Below are 19803 nucleotides of genomic sequence, written 5' to 3'. Positions count from 1 at the left end.
GATTTCAAACATTCTGTTTCTTTGATCCTTAAGTACACAGACTATAATGCTCTGAATTTGGTTTAAAAAATATAGCCAACATTGAATTAAGTCAAGCGTATGCCACAACCTGCTATTAATAGGAAGTCAGTTACAGAACTGGATGGGATTGAAGGGCACAAAACTATATTTACTGATGTAAAACTTGTAATATTGGGAATCAGAAAGAATTTACAAATTGCCCTAAAAAGATACTCAAAAATTGTGTTGTGGTACTTTGGTTTGGAGGGAATTCCTGGTTACCGCCTACTTACTAGAGCCCGTTGGAATCTCTCTGTACCTCTACCCCAGCTCCTCTCCCCTCCCCCACTGCAGAATGCCTCGAGTCCTAGATTCTAGTTCTGTTTTGATCTGATCTTTGTCTTCCCTTCCTTGGATCCCTGTGTATCTGCTGGGGCCAGGTTGCTCTCTGGGTCCTGGACCTGACTGGCCATTCTGGAGGCTTCCACAGAGCCACAGTTGGAGCCCAAACCTGAGAGGATGGCTTCAGATGGAGGTAAGTCTGAAAGTGGTGGGGAAGGTCCTGGCTACCTGCCCACATCCTTGGGGATTCAAATTTGACGTTTTATCTGGGGACCAGCTTTTGGGGTTCACCTAGAGGGATGTGAGAGCACTACACCCCAGCAAAGTCATCCGTCTTGGGGAGGCTGGGGAAGGAGATTGTGCTATTAACACCAGGCTTAGGGGATGAAGAGAGCTTCCTGGGAGGTAAATAAATCAGAGCCCCTCAGAGGAAAGTTAGCAACTCATTTCTCTGGAACAGGGACCGCCTCCAACATGTGTTTGTGTGGCCGGGTTATGTGTGGTGCGAATAGCTCAGAGAGGGCTCAAGGGGAAGGTCCAAATTCCTGTGTCTTCTTCATGCGATTGGAGCCTGCTCTAGAATTTTGCCCTGAGAGAACCGGGCTGGAGCCACTCCCCATCTTATTGAGTGAGGTGAATGGAGGGAGACCTTAGCTGGAAAACTGTTCTGCTGGGTTATCTGTTGCCTCGTCTGTAAAGAAGTGTTCTCCCCAAAGCCAGACTGGAAGGTACTATATAAGTGCCTCTGCTCAGAGCCTTATGACTCCTTTTTGCCCGAGAGGTGGCCTCTCTTCCAGTTCAGGGAAGCAGTTTTCCTTGATTTCCCAGGGCCAGGGGAGGTGGGTAACTCCAACCAGAATGAGAGCTGGGTCTTCCCTGAGTTGCTCTCAGTTTTTCTACGTTTTGTGGAACTCAGGCCTTCAGACACATTTCATTGTCCACACTTGGTGGAAGACTCCTGGCCTTCTGCTGTGTGGTTGAGATGAGGGGTTTGCTCATATTCCATGTCTCCTTCATGGTCAGGAAGCGGAAGCTGAGTGCCGTTAATTTGCCACTGGAAACTATTTATTAGAAGGGGAGGAGAGTCGTGTGAAGTCAGGAAAATGATCTTCTATTATTATAACAAAAAATCCTAAGAAACACATGTCCTGATTAATTAAGTACATATTTTATGTATTTTCCTTGGTCCCTTTGACTAGACTCCACATAGCTTCTCATCAGCAGGTACTGTGTTTCCGACTTCACCGTCTGTGCCTTGTTCCTAGTGGACCCTAAATTTCTGCTATTAGGAGTTCCAAGCAGGACCACGGATAGTCTACATCACCAAATTTTAGCATGTGCAGCAGCTACTCTGGGAAACTCTCTTCTTGCACAGCCCTCCCCTCACCCATTTCCTGGCCCTTATCTCTAGTCATTCCTAGCTGTTACATAACAAGATTTCTGGAAACGAGACATCTAATCCACACACCCTCTCCTGGAAACAGTGCTTCTGTGAGCGGTGGCAGGGACCACAGAGTAGCTGGGAGCAGGGCTCAGGTGGTTTGAATGTGTTTGGAGTGGGTGAGAATAAGAGATGTATGCTGGGTGGCACGTGTTATGGAATATGAGTTATGGGCCCAAGGGTCATTGCACCTCTTATGGTGCGAGAATTCTCAAATCAAAATCACTTGGGGGACATTTGCAGACTATGCGAGTTCCCCACCATAGCCCCTCTCTCACCTGTTGAGAATCAGTCTTCTGATGGTTCAGGGACTAAATGGAGCTCTGATGACCTACTTCTGACCTCCCTTTCTCCTACTCCATTCCCTCTCTTTGTCTCAACAGCATCTCCGTTGCCAGGACCGGATATAACCTTGAAACCTGGTGCCACCCTGTCTCCTTTCACTGCACTTCCCTTTCCCCCACCTGCTTCTGGCCCACCAGACCAGCCACCCTGGGAGCCGCCTCCACAGCCTCCCATGCCTTCAGCATTCTCTCCAGACAACCCTCTGCTGCTCTCTGCTCTCCCCAGCCCGTTGTTGGTGACAGGGGACGGAGGCCCTGGCCCCACTGGGGCTGGAGTCATTGTCAAAGTCAAGACAGAAGTGGGGCCGGCTGAGCCCTCTCAGACTCAGAACTTTATCCTTACTCAGCCAGCCCTCAACTGGATGGCCTCAGGCAGTCCCTGTGGGGCCCCTGAGGGTCCTCCCCCGCGATTCGTGACAGCCACTAACATGAAGACTCTTCTGCCCACTAAGGCCGTTGGGGTCAGCCAGGAGGGTCTCCCGGGCCTTCCTGCTCGGGCTCCACCACCAGCTGCCCAACTGGCCCCCATTGTGTCCCCGGAAAAGGCTTGGCCAGGGCCACACGGGGCAACTGGAGAAGGAGGTCCTTTGTCCACCCAATCCAAGCCTTCACTGGGTGACCTCTCCTGTACCTCCAAGGGTGTGTATGAGAACTTCCGACGCTGGCAGCGCTACAAAGTCTTGGCTCGGAGGCACTTATCTCAAAGTCCTGATGCAGAAGCCCTTTCCTGCTTTCTTATGTAAGTGGGGAGATCTGACATGGATTATCCTAGCGCTTTTCAACAGGGAGGACTTTGGGGTGGGCGAGAGGTTAGGCTATTCGGGAATGCTTGAGGGCAGGTCATGAGGGTGCTAGAGATGCTGTGAGAATGAAAAAGCATAACGAGGATGATGATACACCTCTTTATGTGCTTTCCAGAGTATAACAAGCTTTCAGGTGTCTTCTCTGAAGTGATCCTCACAACCTGTGGGTTGAGGCAGGCATTTTTATGTGGTCTTCATTTATAGATGAGAAGACCGGAGCTCAGAGGTTCCCTGTCATAGAGCGAGGAGCCATGGGTGGAGCTGAGGTCTCTGACACTAAGTACAGGGGCCTCCATTCTGTTTTATTACCGCCCGACATCGAGTTGGGCCATCCAAACCAGCAGGATGAGTGCTGGGCCCTGAGCCTTCCTGGAGGAGTGGAGGATGGTGTGGGGCCTGGCGAAGGACCTTGTATGTGCCACCCCCACCCCCACTAGTCCCTATTTTAGCCACAGTTCAAGTTGAACTAGGGAGTTGGTAGAGCTTGCCTAGTGACCAGTGACCTAGGCTCCACCACTTGCTAGATTGGTGATCCTGGGCCCAACATTTGCTATCTTTGCCCTCAGTTTTCTCACCTAGAAAGGGGATGATTATACCTACTTCAAAAGGTTGCTGAGAAGATGAATTCATATCTGTGAAGCACCTAGCAGTGTGCTGGGCACAGAGAATGCTTCATTAAGTGGTAGCTGCTGTTGTCATTACTATCGTTATAAAAAAAAAAGGCAGTCTAGTAGAAGAAAAGAATTCACAAAAGGCCAGAATGTTTACGTGAGGGGACACTTAGCCAAGGACCCCAGGTGTCATAGGCTGTCTGTTGTGTTTATCAAGCAGAGTCATTAGCCAGCCATCTGGGGAATTTTCTCTTCTTCCCACCCAGACCCACAGCTGCTCCTAAGTGCACTGCACTCTCAACATCTTGTGTAAACCACTATGTAACACATACCACATTTTACTGGACTTAAAATACAGGTACATTGTTCTCGCCATCACTGAACACCTAAAGGAATCTCCCTTTCCACCCTGACTCTGGAGTGAATAAATCAAGAGCCTTCCCCCAAGTCCTTGGTGTAGATCAGCTTACCAGCTCCCTGCTTTCTCCAGACGGCTCTGCGTTCTCTTGGAGCCTGGCAGGCTGGATTTCTAACTCCTGGCCTCTTCCTGCTCTCCATGCTCAGGGGCTCTGGGCAGGGTCTCCTCCACAATGCAGTTCAGACCCTCTGCAACAGTCACCCAGGAAGCTAGTAAAATACTTAGTCAAGAGATTCAGGGGCGCTGGAATCCATAATTATAACAAGCTTCACCAGGTGATTCTAGGCACAGTGCTTGAGCACTCTGGCAAGTCAGAAAGGCAAAAATGAATCATAAAGTGCTTAAAGAGTATTGATATTTGACTGACTGTGAAGGGTGTCCTGGAGGCAAAAAGCACTTAAAAACCAACAAATAAAAACACCACACAACCTTTAATTAGAGATTCATTTGGGTTAGGTAGTGCCTTTCTCCAAAAGCAAGAGCCTTCGGGCAGGGGTAAGCCTGCCTACTTTATAACAAATCCATTAATTTAACAACATGAGTGCTTTCTTCCTAATGTTTAGTTGAGGACAGCACTGTGAGAATTAAAGGTGGCTGATTTCAAAAGGTGGGGAGCAGAGCCAATCATCTGATTTTGCATGCGATTTGAACATTTCAGTGGGAAGTCCAGTGTGGTAGAGGATGGATGGAAAGTTGGGGGTCTGGAAGTCTAACTGGAAGTTGGGATGTGACAAGGATTGGGGGGCAAGTTAGATCTGCTGAGGGGACAAGGGGGTATGTGTTGAGGTATCTGTCAGGACAGGTGGATGAGTGGGGCATGCACTGTAGACCATGACTGACCCAGTGGGGGTTTTAGCCCTGTGCTTCGCTCTCTGGCTCGGCTGAAGCCCACGATGACCCTGGAGGAGGGACTGCCAAGGGCTGTGCAGGAGTGGGAGCATACCAGCAACTTTGACCGGATGATCTTCTATGAGATGGCAGAAAAGTGAGTCTGACCACCCCTCATTCTCCTGAGGGGCGCTGTTTTCAGCTGAGGGATGGGGTCAGGTCTGAACATCATGAGTCTGGGTGTGGGGGGAATTATTATTCAAAGGGGTGCTAGGAGGAGTGTGGACTAGAATGGGGTCTCCTGGATTCTCACTGCTTCCACCACCTTGACTCTTGAGTTTTCCTGTCCCTTGGAAGCTCTCCCTCCTCCAGATTCTGAATTATATAGGTCCTTGATACTGAAGTTCTTAGAATGGGGTCGGAACCCAATGGGTGTAAAAATTCCTTGCTAAAGGGACCTAGCAATGGGGAGGTAAGCCCTACTAGGCGGGTTCTTTCCTATCTCACTGACCAGGTAGCAGCAAGTGGCTATTGATGCAGACTTTGAGACCATGCCTCCTCTGGAAAGAGTATATATCTGTGAAGGACTTATCACAGAAATCATTTACCCTGTTATCCCAGGGAGGGCCTGGTGCTTGCATAGGTTGGTCAGAGGAGGGTCCTGGGTGCCCAGAGTTGTCTCCTGGCTCATATTCCCCATTTTTCCATGATAATCTCCTTGGTTAAAGAAGTAACTCTTAAGGAAGACGAACTCTTTCCTCCAAAGCTTAGCTTCCATTTCCAACCCCCAAATTTTCTGGACCTATATCTCCCAGAATTACTCTTATAGGATCCCAGTGCAAGGCTGAGGACTCGGATCTCAGTACTGCCTCCTGGTAGGAACTGCCTTAAATTGCAACCCCAGGCCCTATGGGCTGGCTGGTGGGGTCCTGCTAGGCTTTGGCAGAGGTCTGACTGGCTTCAACAAGCCTGAATTAATTGCTGCTGTATACCCTCCATGATGCTGGGCAAGATAGGGTATGAAATAGAAGTGAAAGCCATGGTTCTGTCCTGGAGAAGCTTTACAAGTTCTAGACCATTCATTTTCTTTTTATTTATGTATGTATGTATGTATGTATGTATTTTTTACTTAATTTTCTTTTAACGTTTATTTATTTTTGAGACAGAGAGAGAGCATGAACAGGGGAGGGGCAGAGAGAGAGGGAGACACAGAATCCGAAACAGGCTCCAGGCTCCGCACAGAGCCCTGTCAGCACAGAGCCCGACTTGGGGCTCGAACTCACGGACCATGAGATCATGACCTGAGCTGAAGTCGGACGCTTAACCGACCAAGCCACCTAGGCGCCCCTAGACCATTCATTTTCTTAACAAGCTTCCTAAGTGATGATTGCATATAAGGGACTTTGTGGAGACCTTGTGATGTTTCTCCAGAATTGTTATCTGGCCATCTGTGAGCAACCCCCTCCCAGTGTCTGACCTTCTGAGAACTTTCCAGGCCTTCCTCGCCCTCTGCAGGTTCATGGAGTTTGAGGCCGAGGAGGAGATGCAGATTCAGAACACACAGCTGATGAATGGGTCCCAGGGCCTGCCTCCGGCAGCCTCTCTGAAACTTGATCCTCCAGGGCTCTTGGCCCCTGAGGCTAGCCAGCAGGCAGGTAAGGCTACCCAATTCCAAATAGGAGCCTTGGGCCAAAGGCTCAAAGGGAGGCGTACACAGAGCCAGTCATGGACTAGGAAAGGCATTGCCCTTGCTTCTGTCACTTTCCCTCCAGGGAGTGCCATTGATATTCCAAACAGGACATACATAGGAGGCTGGGTTCTCTGTTTCCCTTGGTCCCAAACTTTGATCTTGGCCAAGGAGACCAACTAGTCTTTAATTGAGACTGTCCATAAATGAGGCACATAATACTTCATCTGCCTAAGAAATGGGGGCTGGATCAGAGGACTTCTTGGAATTTCAGAGGTTTCCAGATGCCTCATACGGTGATCCTCTTAGACCTTCTAGCTCCACAGTCTTCTCCTATGGGCTGGTACCATTTCAGGCCTCATCTAGCCTGTAACCATTTCAGTGTACCCAGGTTGCTGCCCTTTACAAACACAAGGTCGGGAGGCAGAAGCCACAGTCTCTGTGCCACCTTGTGTTCCTCCTTTCCGTCTCTTCCCTTAGCGCACATTCCCAAAAAGGTGGCTTCCAAGGCCCGGGCCCCCCGTCGGCGGCAGCGCAAAGCCCAGAGGCCTCCGCTTCCTGAGGTACCCAAGGAAATCCCACCAGAAGCTGTGAAAGAGTATGCTGACATCATGGAAGGGCTCGTGGGGAGTCACTTGGCCAGCGGGGGGTCAGATGGAAAACAAGAAGAGGAAGAAGAGCAGCAGCAGGAGGAGGAAGGGATGTACCCAGATCCAGGCCTCCTAGGCTACATCGAGGAGCTTTGTTCTCAGGAGGTCTTTGTCTCCAAGGTGGGTCGGACCTGGGTATATGGTTTCTAACAGATCCTGGGGTGGAAACACCAGGGCACCAAAGACCTAGGGTTTTGCCCGAGGCAGTTAGGAGCTAGGCTGTCTTCCTAGTGTCTTCCTAGGTTGTGAACGTGCATAGCTGGTGGTGGTCGCGGTTAATAACAATCCCAGGGGAGGAGGGGTGGAGACATGGCTTCTTCTCCAGAGCTTCTTGGTTCACAGGTTACTTTCTGTCAAGGACTCAGATCATTTTTCCTTCTGTTCTCCAGGTGGAGGCCGTCATTCATCCTCAATTTCTGGCACATCTGCTGTCCCCAGAGCAGCAGAGGGATCCATTGGCCTTAATTGAGGAATTAGAGCAAGAAGAGTGGCTCAGTCTTGCCCAGGTAAACCTGGGAGGTAGGGAATAACAGAATAAAAAGCTTGTATAATTTTATCGAACTCTACACGGTCTTGGATGGTATGGCTTCTGGAGACAGCTTCAGGATTGAGGTTTGGGTGCAGAACAAGTAGGCAAGGGATTGTGGAAACACAGGAGAAGGGGAGCGAGCATAAGGGGTCAAAGCATGGAAGGAAGGCCCGAGAAGGGAGAAAAGAGCGACGGTATCTGTTTTTGATACTGTGACTTATGCCACCTGTTTCCATTCCCTGCCCTAAGTACCATCTCTTCACCACCCCCTCAGCTACTCCTTCTCACAACCATTTACAGAACAATGTTTGTCCATTCTGCTTCCAGCTGGTCCAGAAGCGACTCCTGGCCTTGGAAGAGGAGGCTGCAGAGGCATCTCCGAGTTGTAGCGGAGCTCAATCGGACTCCAGTCCTTCCGTTTCTGATGAGGATGAAGATGGAGGTGGGCGGCTTCGGCCCTCAGCTGGGCCTCGGGTGGTGGGGGACAGCACCGTTCGCCTTGGAAAGACTGTTTTCCCAGGAAAACGGGCTCCGGATGGCCGGAGGGGGACGCGCAGAGATGGGACTGCTCTGCCATCTCCCAGCAGCTGGGACCTGCAGCCAGAACTTACAGCTGCGCAGGGATTTCGAGGGTCCCTAAATATGGAGAGAAGAGGGTCTGGGAAGGTGACAGATCAAATATGCCCACATCAGGATGACCACCTGGGAGGTGCTAGGTCTCCTGGGCACTCCCTGGTGGCGGACAGCACTTCAGAGACTCCGCCCCTTTGTTGGCAGGAAGGCCCCCTGCTGGAGATGGTTCCCAGTTTGGATGTCGGATTTGCAGGGCTGGCCCTTCTGCAAGGACAGGGGTTAGAAGAGCAGGTTGTGGGGTTGCAGACGGGACAGCAGCTAGGGGGGCTCGGAGCGCTTCCTCAAGGGGAGGAGCTGTTAGCAGAGTCCCAGGAGATGACAGAGTGGGGAGACGACAAAGGTCCTCCTGTAGTTCAGAGTTATGATCAGAGCCCTTCCCCTAAAGAAGCTGGGGACGGGGATGGGGACAGAGCCTCTCTCAGTCCAGGACTTTGGCTGAGCAGTGAGCTGGATGCTGTGGGCTTGGAGCTGCCCTTAGAGATTGAGGAGGTTATAGAGAACTTCCATGTGAACTTCACTTCCAGGGAATGTGTCACTGAGCATCAGGGTGACTGCCAGGCACTGGGCTCCAGAGGCAACATTTCTCTGGGTCCTGGAGAAACCACAGCACCTGGGGAAGGGGGGAGCACTGCAGTTCCCCATGGAGGCACAGACGGCACAGCAGCTGTGCACAAGAGAAACTACAGCAGCCTGCCCAGACCTCTGAGGGCCAACAGCCCGTCCTTGGGGTCTAAAGGAAATAGAGAACAGAGCCCTGAGGCTACAGGGGATCCCAGTGAGTTGTGGGCTAAAGGCTGCCCCCCAATGCTGGAGAGTAGTATCAGCACCCCCACACTGGGGGCTCCCAAAGAAACCCTTCAGCCTGCATGTCAAGGCAATATCTTTATGCTGGGGACCCAGGGGATCTCCTCCTTCCCCGAGGTCAGCCTAGAGGGGGGGAGCAGTGGCAATTCCCTCTCTCCTCTGTTGGAAACCATAGAACAGGTCGACATACTAGATATTGGAGATGCCTGTGGCCTCCATCTAGGGGTGAGTCAGGATACCTGCCTGCCAAATGTTAATTCTTATGACCCCCAAGGAGAGCACAGGGAAGATACTGATGTATCCAAGCCCCAAGACCTTGCTCCCTTACCAGGGAATCAAGACTCTTATGCACATGGGACCCCCAAATCAATGTCTCCTCACCAGGGCATTGAAAGCATGTTCTCTAGATGGGGAGCCAGGGATGCCTTAGTTCTGAGAGATGCTTCTCCTGTCAGTGAAACGTGCAGCTCAACAGATGGGGCCAAAGGAAAGGAGGAGGAAGAGCAGAAGGAGGAGGGGGAAGATGAGGAACTTGCCAGCTTTGCCTACCTCTTGGCTTCTAAACTTAGCCTGTCTCCCAGGGGGCCTCCCTTCAGTCCTCACTCTGCCTCAGGCCCACTGCCCTCCAGGGGAGGACAGAGGGTCCAGAGAGCATCCAGCTCCCTCTCCGCTGAGGTGAGGGGCCTTGGCCAGCCTCCATATCCTGTGACCAAGTCTGGGAAGAGAACACTCAGTGGAAGTTCAGCTCCTGCTGACAAGAGGCCCTACAAGACACCTACTGATCTTGGTGTCTCTGGGGAGAAACCCCTGGCTCTGGAGGTGGTTCGGGCCTCACAGCCCCGTAAAAGGCGGCGTGATACTTTTGTTACTGGCAGAAGGAAGAAACGACGGCGCAGCCACTAGGGGACAGCAGGACCAAACGATCCCACCTGCCGATCCCTTGAAGGTGGGGGCCCCAGAGTAGATTTCACCCTGGCTGCGTACCAACAGACTGGTTCTCAACCCCATGTTATTTCGTTGTTCTGCAAAAGTAGTGAGTGTGGGAAGGGAGGCCACACTGGCTAGGTTGAAGGTGGTCCCCTTGGTGGGAGGTGAAGTACCTTTGAAAGGAGTTGTATGGGGAAAAAGAATAAAGATTTTCCGGTTGTTGGAAAATGCTTGCAGTGTGTCTTTGTGTATTTGCGTGTTCCCTGCTAGATGGGGTGTGGTGCTGAAAAGAAGAAAGGAGGTGGAGGTGGCTCCAGATTCACCGGATCTAGATACCACTCCCGCCTCCAGCCTTATCTAGGCTCCCTGACAAGCTCCAGGAGTGAGAAGTCCCAGTGATCACTTTATCCCCCCACTCATGAAAAGCCTAGACTTGAAGCTGGCAGTTCTTCCCAGGACAGGCCATCATCATCCATCTCCCTTTAAAAATCTGTAAGATGGGAAGATTTTTTTTTTTTTTTTTTTTAAACCTGTCAGGTCTCTGGGTTAGATATCTAATTTTCTGAATCGAATTAATTTTCCACACCATCTTTTTAAGGCGCGTGGGGGTTGCTTATTGTTCCCCCACCTCAAAAAGGGGCTGGAAGGAAGAGACTTTACTGTTTATCCTCTGGCATAAAACACCCTCCTAAGGCTAGTCTCAGCTGCAGGGAGGAGGCTTGGCTGCTACTGACACAGCTCTCTGCTCCCACCATGGGAGGGGGCATCATTCTCAGTAGGATTACTAAATGTAAAATGGTAGTCAGCTATTTTTTAATTTCTAATGAGGACAGAACAAGAGGGAATAGGCTGAAAAGAGGTTCATGAGGAAGCCTGTTAAAATGTGCATATGTAAGGTTTGACAGCAGGAGAGGAGGATGTGAGATTTGCAGGATTTCTGTGCAGGAAAAAGCTCCGTCCAGTCCAACTGCAAGTGAGGATTCATTCAGCAGTGGCCAAGAGGTCTGACCCTGGGAACCTTTGGGATCTTCCAACAGGCAGCCTACAACCATTAATCCCTTTCGTTCCCAGCTGATATCACCAGTGTAACAGCCTTACTTTTTTTTTTTTTTTAAATAGATATAGATATATATTTATATTTATATATAAAATAGTTTCTTACAAAAAAAAAACCCAAACAAACAAAAAAAAATGAAAATCAAATAAAAAAAAAACAACAATAACAAAAAAATCAAGCAGGAGCAAATGGGCTTGAGGCACAGGGTAGGCCGGAGGCAAGCTGGGGAGGTCGAGGCGCTCAGTCGCCCTTCTGCTTGGGAGCTTGCACAGTCCCGTTGGCCAGAGCAGTGGGAGTGCCTGGGGATGAGGCATGTGGTTTCTGGGAGGGGCGCAGATAGGTGCTGAAGAGCTTCCCGTGGAGCGGATCGTGGAGGGAGAAGTCCTGGAACTGACCTGAACGGGTAAGAAAGAGTGAGAAGGGTAAAACCATCCTCCAGGAAGGAGAGGAAGAGGGAGGCCAGCTCGTTTTGGGAATTGGTATGTCTTGTCCCTCTCCTTTCTGCTTCACTTCTCAAGTCCCAGCTTATGTCTTCTCTGCCTTCCCAGCCTCACCTCTTGTACGAGGATCCCCAGCACCCTCTCCCAGCCTGTGCTGATGATGGCCCGAGCCGTCCTGGCAGAGGAGGCAGTGACTCACAGAGGGAGAGGCCCTGGTGGGGACCCCCCTGGCACAGCTCAGCATGCAAAGTCGCAGCAGCAGGGCGGGGTGACCCTAGCAGCAGGTGCAGGATGGTGCTGAAGCCGTCTTTGTACAGCAGGCGGTCGGGTGCTTCTACTTGCTCCTCGGCAAAGAGCTGGGACAGAAAGGGACAGCAAGTCAAGCACTGTCCTCAGGCCATAGCCCCACACCGCCCTGCAGATCTGCCTGACAGGCTCCCCCGTCTCCCCTGCCACCCTCACCCTGGCCCTTTCTGCAGAACTGTAAACTTCACAGCTGTTGCCCTTGCCCTGTTCCCAGCAAGGCTGCGACACAGAGGCACTGGGGCTCTGTAGGTGAGACAGGGAGGCACTGCGGTGCATAGCCAGCACCTACTATCTAGAAGGTACTGGGAGCAGCAGTGCATACAGGCCTCTGGGTGGGGTAGGCATGGCCACCACACATCCCTCCACCTTCCTGATACCTCAAAGGCCAGGCGAGTCAGCTCCTCCAGGCTCCTGCCCCCATCCAGAGCTGCCAGTGCCAAGGCCACATCTCTAAAGTCCACCAAACCCTTGGCATCCTAGATGGTGAAAGAGAAACCAGGGCAGTATGAGGACCAACCCTGTGTCCTCCCTCTTGCCCTGGGTTTTGGCTCCTCCCTCTTCTCAGCAGGAACAGGGATGATGATCTTCTGTCTGCTTCCCTCAAAACCCGAAGCCCTAAACTCACCAGGATTCCCAGCATTTCTCTTGGTCATGCTCAAGCCACCCCCAAGTCACGTGGTGACAAAACTCTCCTCTAGGGAATCTCCTATGAACGTGAGGGAATCCCTCAGGAATGCTGAAGTTACCACCAAGTTTCTGACATATGCTAAGCTGGAATAACTGGTTCTCTTCTGACTCAGCCAATGCTGGAGAACTGGTCTGACAGACTGACAGGGGGCCACCGGCATAAAAAACCCCAAGGAGGATGCTGCCCCAGCGGAGCCATGCTATTTAGCTATGCTAGAGACTAAGCAGAGAAGCTCCTTTCAGGGCAAGTCTGCCCCAGTCTAAGCAATCAACACACCTGGGTCACTCTGTCCCTCTCTAGAGGGTGTTGAGAGCCACGGTTTGCATCTTAGACCAAAAAGAGCTCTTTGGGGCCAGTGGTGGCTGTTTGCAAACATTAAGAATCTTTTGGGATTATTATAATTCAACAGGAAAACCTAGTTAAGTCCCAGGAAATATACAGAGTACCAAAATTCTTGAGATAGTTCAGGAATCCCCTAAGCAACCACGGGCTATCTTTAAAAAGTATCGCTGAGATCTGAGGCTCCCACTCGTCTCTGTCTAACCTGTCCCATGTTGTCTCCTCCATAGGTCACTTTCCCATCCAACCTTCATGACTCTTCCCTGAAACTCACACAGGTGCCCCACAAGGTCATCTGGTCCTCCATCTTGGTCAATCCCTCAAGTGGCTTAAAAAACTTATGGACCTCACTGACCCCGATTAGTTCTCCACTGCTCCTTTCCACAATGATTAAAACATTGTTCCTCAATGCACTGGATACTCTACAAAAAATGAATCCCCCAGCAGACCTCAGGACATGGCCATCCAACAGTGCAGATTCCAAACTGGCCACCCATGGGGCCAACTGGATAGTGTCCTGAAGTCCTGAGCACATCAGCCTGGAGGGCAGTGCCCGGGCTCTGGCCTCTGTGTCCCAGCTCCTTTACCTGCTGAAAGTAGCTGAAGGCTCCAGCCACCGTCTGGGGGTCAGAGAGCTGTAGCTGCCTGGCAAACTCCTCCTGGCTGATCATTCGACTCCGGCCTGGCTCTGCCCCAGCATCCACATGGCCAGGGGACAGCCTACAACAGAAATGTTGAAGGCAGACAGCTTACTCATCTTCTTCCTGGACACACGACCTTGGCCGCAGCCCTCCCACCACAGACATATCTGGTGTTTTTCTAAGATGTACTCTCACTCACAGTCCGTTGAGAGCCATTCCTCCTTTCCTCACTGGGGTTATTAAATATCTTTCCCTTACTTTTTACCAATTCTTTTACTCCATCATCTTAAAAAAAATTCTTCTACCTTCCCTCTTATTTATTATTATTTTTTAAAAGATTTTCCTTCCTTGGGCGCCTGGGTGGCTCTTTTGGTTGAGCATCTGATTCTTGATTTTGGCTCAGGTCATGATCTCATTGTTGTGGGAATGAGCCCCGAGTCAGGCTGAGTGTGGAGTCTGCTTGGGATTCTCTCTCTCTTTCTCTCTCTCTCTCAAAATAAATACATAAACTAAAAAAAAAAAAAAAAAAAAAAAAAAAAAAAAAAAAAAAAAAAAAAAAAAAGACTTTCCTTCTTCCCATTTCTCCCTCTTCTTTTTTCTCTATCTATAAGTGACACTGACCATACTCTTATGTTCAAGGTCACTTACCCAGCCTTCCGAAGCACTTTTCCCAGTTCCCAGAGCTGTGGCTCCAGTGCTACCTTCAGCCGGCCCACCACGATCACAGGCAAGCTCCCTACAAACTCACACTCGGTGGCTGGAATGCCCAGGGCCCTAGAGGATGAAGAGTGATGGAATGGAGGGGGAGCAAGGAAGAAGACTCTTCTGAGGGGTCACTACCGAGTCTGGGCTGCTGAACAGGGAGAGGAGACCAGGCCCCTTTAACCGCCCCCCATTCCAAGTATCAACCGTTCAGAGTCCATCCCACTGCCCACTCCCCCATCTTTGCCTTGGAACCTCAGCCCTCCACCCCTCTTGTGGTTCCTATGCCCTGTGTATCTGCTCCAGGAAATATTTTGTGGGTAACTCACTGTGCCATAACCCTCTGGACATTGTTGGCATAGAGGGTGGGGTTCCTGCTCTCCTCTGGGCTGGGGTGGTACACAGGGAGGAACTGAAAGACACCACACACACACACACACACACACACACACACACACACACACACATCAGGACCTCAAAGCTATGGGTGACCACTCCCACTCTCATCCCCTTCGGCCGATGCCCATTCCCCTATCCCACCCATGCTGGTAGTGGGGGGGTAGGGGATGTCATACCTCCACGTCCACGATGCTGCAGGGCTGAGAGGCTGTGAGCCAGAGGACTTTAAGTCTAAGAGAAGAGAGACCTCAGATGCTCACCAATCTCTAACAAGGGGTCTTCCCACCCTGAGGAGGGGAGTGGGAAAGTTCTGCCTATTCATATAAAAACAGACTCCTAACCACACAGTCAGCTGGATGAATATGCAGTAGGGAGACAGAGGAAAGGGCCAGAAGGTGGTAGGGAAAGAGAGAGCGCCAGCAGGCATATGCCTGAGGAAGAGCTGCTGGAAGAGGTGTGAGTGACTGCACAAAAGGTGAGACACACCTGCTGGTTTTCAGGAAGAGATGGCTGATGGAGAAGATCACTTAGAAACATAGGACAGGAAGTTAAAAGGAGCTGTAATCACAGCAGGAATGATTAGGTGGGATGGCTGAAAGCACTTCCAGGTTATACCTGGAGATCAGAACAAAACAGGGAAATGGGCACGCCCTTCTCTAGAGTTCTCTCAATCTGAGAATGAAGAAGGTCCATTGGCTTTGTCTGGAGATTGGAAGGCGGGCCAGGAATTCTCTGATGGGCCCTGCTCCCCACCCTCACCCCAGGAACCAACACCAAGACTTACACTCCAGGGCCCCTCCATGCCCAGCTGGTGGTGTCCTACAGGAGAAGCAGAGGTGAGGGGAGAAAGGCATTCCTTTTCTTCCCTGGGAGCTGGCCCATTCTCTTTGGGCAGAGGCCCCGCCCCAGCCCCACATGCACATCCCACCATGACACTCGGAAGTTTTCACTGATTCCCATTTAGGGTGGATTTGTGCACCCCACCCTCCATTCTTAGACTCAGACTCACCAGACTGTTGGGGTATCGGATGAGGACAGGTTGCACAGGAACCCCTGCGATGAAGGCTCCTGAATCCCATTTCCACCCCCCACCCCCCCAGGCAGAGGTTAGTTCATTCAGATAGCTAGAAGGCATGAAGTGTTGGGGTCTGGGACAGGTCTGAAATAACACCTGGACTTGCTCCATTTCATTGATAAGTTTCTTTCTGACTCCTGGAGACTTTTGAGGGTTAGCTAGGAAGTCTCCCATCTCTCTTCCCTGCCCTCCCACTCCACTTCTTGGGTTGGTCCAGACTCTGTAAATCTGGGGCTACTTTTTTTCCTACCACCCTATCACCCACTATCATTTATTCACCTGGTTTGAATTTAAGCAAAGCCTTCTTGTTGGAACAGGTGCCCTCAGGAAAGAATAGTACCTGGGGGAAAAAAACAAGGGATCAGAATGAGGAGGGGTAGCTTGAAGGGGCAAGAGGAGAGAGAAGTCTCTTTGGGAGTATATAAAAGGCCAGAAGCTCTTGAGACCCTTACCCACCTGGGGCCACTTGCCTCCTGAGGTAGCCCGCCTTCGGACCTCCTCCACTACTCTGCGCCGAGAAGCCGGGTCGTGCCGGGATACTAAGATGGCTTGGTTGAAGCGAAGAAGGGCTGGGATCCAGACAGGATACAAGGAATCATTTGGTTCCTTCCCAGGGGCATTTACACCTGCACCCTCCACTCCCTCAACAGTATGGAGATGCTTCTCAGTTGTCTCTTTGCCACAGGGACACTCCTTTTATTGCATATTGTCCTTTAGGGAACTGATCAGAGATCCCTCCAACCCTCTAAGCACCAGCCCTCAGCATCTAAGAGGTTGGTTCACAAAAGGTGTCCATTTGAATCTCATTGGCCAGCATCAGTCCGTATCCCTTCTAACTTCTCCCTTCCCCCTGGAGGCCAGTTCTCTCCACAGCATCTCTGATTCTTGCCTTTTTTGCTCAGAGTGGTCATCTCTCCCCTTTACCCCTCTTATTAAACTCTCTCACCTCCAATGACAGGCACAGAAAGGTTCTCAGCACGGGACACAACCTTGGGCAGGTCACAGGGCAGCAGGACAATGGGGTCGAAGAAAGTAGAGTGGGGAGCGGCAACAAGGACGGGGGCTTGAAGGCGAGAGGCCCGCTGGCCCCGAACTCGAATTCGAAGGAAGCCCAGCAGGAAAAAGAGCAGGCGGCTGAGACCCAGCACCCCATTGTGGCACACGGTCCTGTGGGGCAAGGCTGGCCATGAGCAGCGGCAGTGATTCCGTCCCTTCCCTCACTCACTCCCAGGCTTGGGCACCCAGAAAAGCAGCTGCCCTTCTTTTGTCCTCTATCCTCTGCCAAGGGCTGAAGTCTGCCTCCTCTGGGACACATCAGGGTGCCTCACTTAGAGCTGCGGTCCTGGGGACCAGGTGTGAGCCTGGCTGACTCATCTTGCCTACCTAAGATGGGTAGCAGAGATTCAGAATCCTCCCTCCTTTTCTTCTCAAAGAGGGAGCAGAATGGGTAACAGGGAAGAGAAGTGAGAAGTAGGGTCTCCGGGGGCTGATGCTCCACTTACTTCCGCCATCCTGTAATTGGTTCCTGAAGCTGCTCCTCGGTGAGACCAGCCACTTGAAGCCAGGCAAAGGGCCAGAGGAGAAAGAGGACGATAAAGGCTAGAAGCACTCGGATGGGGGCCAGCAGTGCCCCCAGGAGGCAGAACTGCAAAGGGTGGGAGAGAATGCCACTTCAGGACCAGGAGACACGCTCCCCACTGCTTCCCTTCTCCCACAAGGATGGAATAGAGAGCTGTCACCGCCTGCAGATCAGGAGACAGGTGGTGTGGGAACAGAAGATGGATCGGAATCCAAGATGAGATGAAGATATCAGTAAGGGCAAAAGGGTAACAGAGAGGATTAAGGGCCTCATTAATAGGATCAGACCTAAATGTTTTATATCTTTCGGTTGGTCCCCACCCTACCTAAAAGTCATAAAATGCACCTGGCACTTGGTGAGGCTGTTAAGAGCATTTAATGATAACCCCTATGGAAGGGCCCAGCACAGTGCTTGATGTAGCGTAGGCTGGAGACAGTCCCTCCCCCCCACGTCGCATTCCATAAATAGCTACTCTGTCCAACAGAAGCCAGGTGCACAGTTCTTTCTACTTTGGCCCTGGGAGGTGTAGAGTTGGAACACACAGAGGTCCACTTTTTAGGCCCAGGCCAGACTAGTGCAACTCACCAGCACTCCCCCAGTGCTGGAGGATGGGGGAAACAAGAGCTTGGCCCTACTCCGCAGGGTAGGGGTTGCCAGGAGCCAGGGTGACTCCTTGGGCTGCCCTAGGGAGAGCGCAGGTAAACAAACCGAGCCCCAGGAGCCAGCCTTCGGGGCGGTGAGGGCAGCAGAAACCTTGGACACTCCCTTCCCACACCCTTCCCCAGTTCCCCCTAGGCTGGTGCGGCCCTCCACTTCCTGTAGCCTGCCCCTTTCTCAGCCGCCCTACCCCCCACCAGGAGGTGCTGCAGTGCAGGGGTGGGGGGAGTGGGAAAGGGGGGGTGTTGGATGGCCAAAGGGGCGCAGGCTCTGGGTCTAGAAACCTCTTCCCTCTAATTCCGAGCCTCCGAGAAGCACTCAGTACGCCCCCACCCCCACCGCCGGCTTTCCGTAGCCTCCACCTCCATCCTAGTTCATCGGCCTCCGCAGGATGTAAACCGCATTCCCAGTATCTTCCGTCTCCCCTTCCCCCGGGTCCTCTGCAGTTCTCCGTCCTCACCCTGTCCTTTCTTCCACACCTTCGAGCTATTCATTGCCCCATCCCGCGCCCTCTCCAAGGACTCCTCGCCCATCCACTGCCGCCCCCACGTGTGCTCCCCCGAACTCCCACCCCCCAAGCTTCTCACCCACCTCTTTTCTGGATCCCCATCCCCATCTTTTCCTGGGCTTTAAACAACCTCCTTTTCCTACCTCCACGAGTCCTCCCGACGCCCACCGCTCACACTTTACCTTAACCCTCTGGAGGCGGGAGAGATGTAACTCATGCACGAAGGGGTTGGGGGGCGTCGGGGGTCCCGGGGTAGGGTCGAGGGGGGCCCAGTCCCCCGGACTTCCCTGGCTCATAGCGGCGGGAGAAAAGTGGGAACGAGGGCGCCCCGGCCCCGACCCCGGGCCCCGCTCTGCAGAGCAGCAGCTGCGGCTGCAGCGCTCCCACCGGGGCCCCGCCTGGTGCCGGGCGCCGAGGGGCGGGGAGCAGGCGGCGCGGCCCGGCCCGCGTTGTCAGGGAGCCGGCGGAGGGGCGGGGCTTCCAGCTCCCCGGCGCCCGGGCTCCTCGGCGCCCGCCGCAGCCCCTCCGGCCATTGTTCCGCGGCGGCCGGATGCTGGGGTATGCTCACCCCCGGCCTGGCCTCCGGGCGTTCCTCTCGGAACACGGGGCCACCGCCACCTCCTCGCAGGCCTCCGGCTTGGAGAGGGCTTGGGATCGCGAGGTGGGCGCGGAGCTGACAGCGTCCTCCGACCCCGCCCGGGAGTCGAGGTCACCCTCCGAGCGCGGACCGGGGCCCTCGGGCGGCTAGGAATGGAGGAACTGTGCGCGGTGCGCCGAGGCCCGCAGCTCGGGGGCGGGTGGGGCCCCGCTCTCTCCGCGGGCTCGCTGGCTGACCACCTTCCCTGCTTGGTGGTGGCGACGCCATCGCGGGAGGACTTGAGGCGCCCGTGCCCTCTGGCGGCTGCGTTGTGCCTGACACCTCTCCGCACCCGCGTCCTGCCTGCGCTAAGCGGGGCCTCCTGTTCTGCGGGGTGGACCCCTTGTGTCCGCCGGACGCCCGCAAGCTCTTAAAAGGCTGGCCCGTGTGCTTCCTGTGAGCCCGCAAGGCCCGGCCGGGGAGGGGCAGTAGGAACCGGGAAGGCTGGACGACCCCAGCAAGCAGCTTTCTTTTTACATCCTTGTCTCTTTTTCTCCGTTTGCCCCCCTTCTGCCTCTCTGCCCTTAACGCCCAAGCCCCAGATCATCCTAGAAAACTCAATGGTGAGATCAGAAAATGGGGTGGATTTTGAGATCCACAGCGAGTAACAAAATCAGAGTGGTAATACGATAAAAAGGGAAAGGGGACCTCCCTGCTTGTGGAAAGAAGGCAGCCTTGGGTTCAGCTTGTTTTCTCCCTTCTGCATTCCTGTCAGTCACCATTTCCTGAGGGCAATGGGGACAAGTGGCAGGTCACTG

The 19803-nt window shown here is 52.7% G+C and overlaps 2 protein-coding genes across 2 annotated transcripts; one reads left to right on the top strand and one right to left on the bottom strand.

Annotated features, from left to right (window-relative positions):
- The first annotated feature begins 410 nt into the window (after positions 1-410).
- On the top strand, positions 411-10247 carry NUTM1 (NUT midline carcinoma family member 1). Its single transcript, XM_025919438.2, has 7 exons — positions 411-535; positions 2167-2866; positions 4816-4944; positions 6303-6442; positions 6955-7244; positions 7514-7630; positions 7981-10247. Exons 1-7 carry the CDS (start codon positions 520-522, stop codon positions 9991-9993), a joined length of 3405 nt encoding a protein of 1134 aa, XP_025775223.2. The 5' UTR covers positions 411-519; the 3' UTR covers positions 9994-10247.
- A 566-nt stretch (positions 10248-10813) lies between these two features.
- On the bottom strand, positions 10814-18820 carry LPCAT4 (lysophosphatidylcholine acyltransferase 4). The gene is made up of 14 exons (XM_086710277.1): positions 18591-18820; positions 17167-17309; positions 16611-16831; positions 16121-16233; positions 15944-16004; positions 15599-15657; positions 15374-15408; positions 14766-14820; positions 14520-14602; positions 14137-14262; positions 13435-13567; positions 12198-12296; positions 11714-11870; positions 10814-11469 (listed from the first exon to the last, which is right to left on the bottom strand). Exons 1-14 carry the CDS (start codon positions 18702-18704, stop codon positions 11315-11317), a joined length of 1554 nt encoding a protein of 517 aa, XP_086566403.1. The 5' UTR covers positions 18705-18820; the 3' UTR covers positions 10814-11314.
- Positions 18821-19803: the final 983 nt, after the last annotated feature.

The sequence above is a fragment of the Puma concolor genome, chromosome B3, assembly GCF_028749965.1.
Source record: "Puma concolor isolate L17-30 chromosome B3, mPumCon1.1.hap2, whole genome shotgun sequence".
Taxonomy (NCBI): Eukaryota; Metazoa; Chordata; class Mammalia; order Carnivora; family Felidae; genus Puma; species Puma concolor.
Note: the sequence above shows the minus strand (reverse complement) of the source record. Positions and strands in the feature narration are given on the sequence as shown.